This window comes from Diabrotica virgifera, chromosome 9 (genome assembly GCF_917563875.1).
Source record: "Diabrotica virgifera virgifera chromosome 9, PGI_DIABVI_V3a".
In the NCBI taxonomy this organism is placed as follows: Eukaryota; Metazoa; Arthropoda; class Insecta; order Coleoptera; family Chrysomelidae; genus Diabrotica; species Diabrotica virgifera.
Genome location: NC_065451.1, coordinates 143,015,917 through 143,017,330, shown reverse-complemented (window position 1 = coordinate 143,017,330; position 1,414 = coordinate 143,015,917). Strand labels below are relative to the sequence as shown.

Genomic DNA, 1,414 nt, shown 5'->3' with positions numbered 1-1,414 from the left:
TACGATCAACTTCGCCTTTAACTTTATCAAGATTTTTGAATCACGTCGGTTTTCGATACAAGAAAATTAATAAGCGATCATCAATAATGGATTCCCCTCGTCTAATTAAATGGAGAAATGAATACTTGGATGCTATATCTAAATTTAGAGATGAAGGAAGACCGATATTTTATCTAGATGAAACATGATTCGATACCCACGATACTGCTCAAAAAGGTTGAACAGACGATTATATTAAGTGTGCACCCAATTATCCAATTAATAGAGGTCAGCGAATAATTATTCTGAACATTGGATCCAAAAATGGCTGGCTTGGAGGGGAAAGTTTTTTACTATCGGCAAAAAACATTAAAGATTCAAAGCTGGATTACCATGAAAATATGACGAGTAGCTTGTTTAAGGAATGGTTTGAAAAGAAGGTGTTGCCAAATTTGCCTCCAAAAAGTGTCATTGTAATGAATAACGCGACGTATCACAGCGAACAAATTAGAAAAATCCCCGGTGTAGTTTCGACAAACAAATATGTGATTTTTTGTATGACAGTGATTTGTACTTTGAAGAAACATATACAAAAAAAGAAATGTTGGAAGTTCTTCATACAAAAGCGTTTGAGAAAGTTTGTTATAGAAGAATTAGCCAAACGTGATGGCCATAATGTATTGCGATTACCTCCTTACGGTGTCTTCAACCCCATTGAATTAATCTGGAGCCAACTTAAGGAAAGTTTACGGCGAAACAACTGCTGTCCCAAATTTAGTAGCCAATCGGTGTCACATGTTGTAGAAGAAATAAAAAAGATTTCCCCAACACTGTGGCAAAATTGTGTTTCACATGTTATAAAAACGGAAGGTCATTACAGAACATTAACCTCACATATTAAACCAATAATTATAACATTAGGTGATGACGATTCTAGTGAACATGACAGCGATAGTGGCATGGAGTTGTAATTTGTATTTATTTTTTTCCGGCAAAACTTCAAATTTTATTTTTCTATGTAATTTTTTATTATGTTATCTTTTTTAATTCTGATTTTTGCTACCACTCTTTTAATCTTTTATTGTTATTATCATTATTTTCCTTAATTTCTTTAATTTGTTCATTTCTCTTATTTCACTGTACATAATAATATAGATATAAATACCTAATAAATATAATGATATGATATTTATATTTATTACTCCAACCCTACTTGAAGACTTGAACTTTTTTGTTAAGGGCATGGGTACGAACTTTCGGCTTCAAGGCTTACGTTATTACTGAGGGCCGAAAGTCCCTGAAAACTAAGGGAAAATTTAGTGCGATTTTTAATTTCAAATATCTCATTCAAAAGAAACTTTTAATTCATTCCAAGGGACTTTCGGCCTTCGGTAATAAGTCATTTTTCATTCTGCGTTTAAATTTTTTAAAAATA

The 1,414-nt window shown here is 32.2% G+C and overlaps 1 protein-coding gene across 1 annotated transcript; it reads left to right on the top strand.

Moving 5' to 3' along the window:
• Positions 1–380: 380 nt before the first annotated feature.
• LOC126891494 (uncharacterized) lies at positions 381–950 on the top strand. Its single transcript, XM_050660671.1, has one exon. It carries the CDS (start codon positions 381–383, stop codon positions 948–950), a length of 570 nt encoding a protein of 189 aa, XP_050516628.1.
• The last annotated feature ends 464 nt before the right edge of the window (positions 951–1,414 follow it).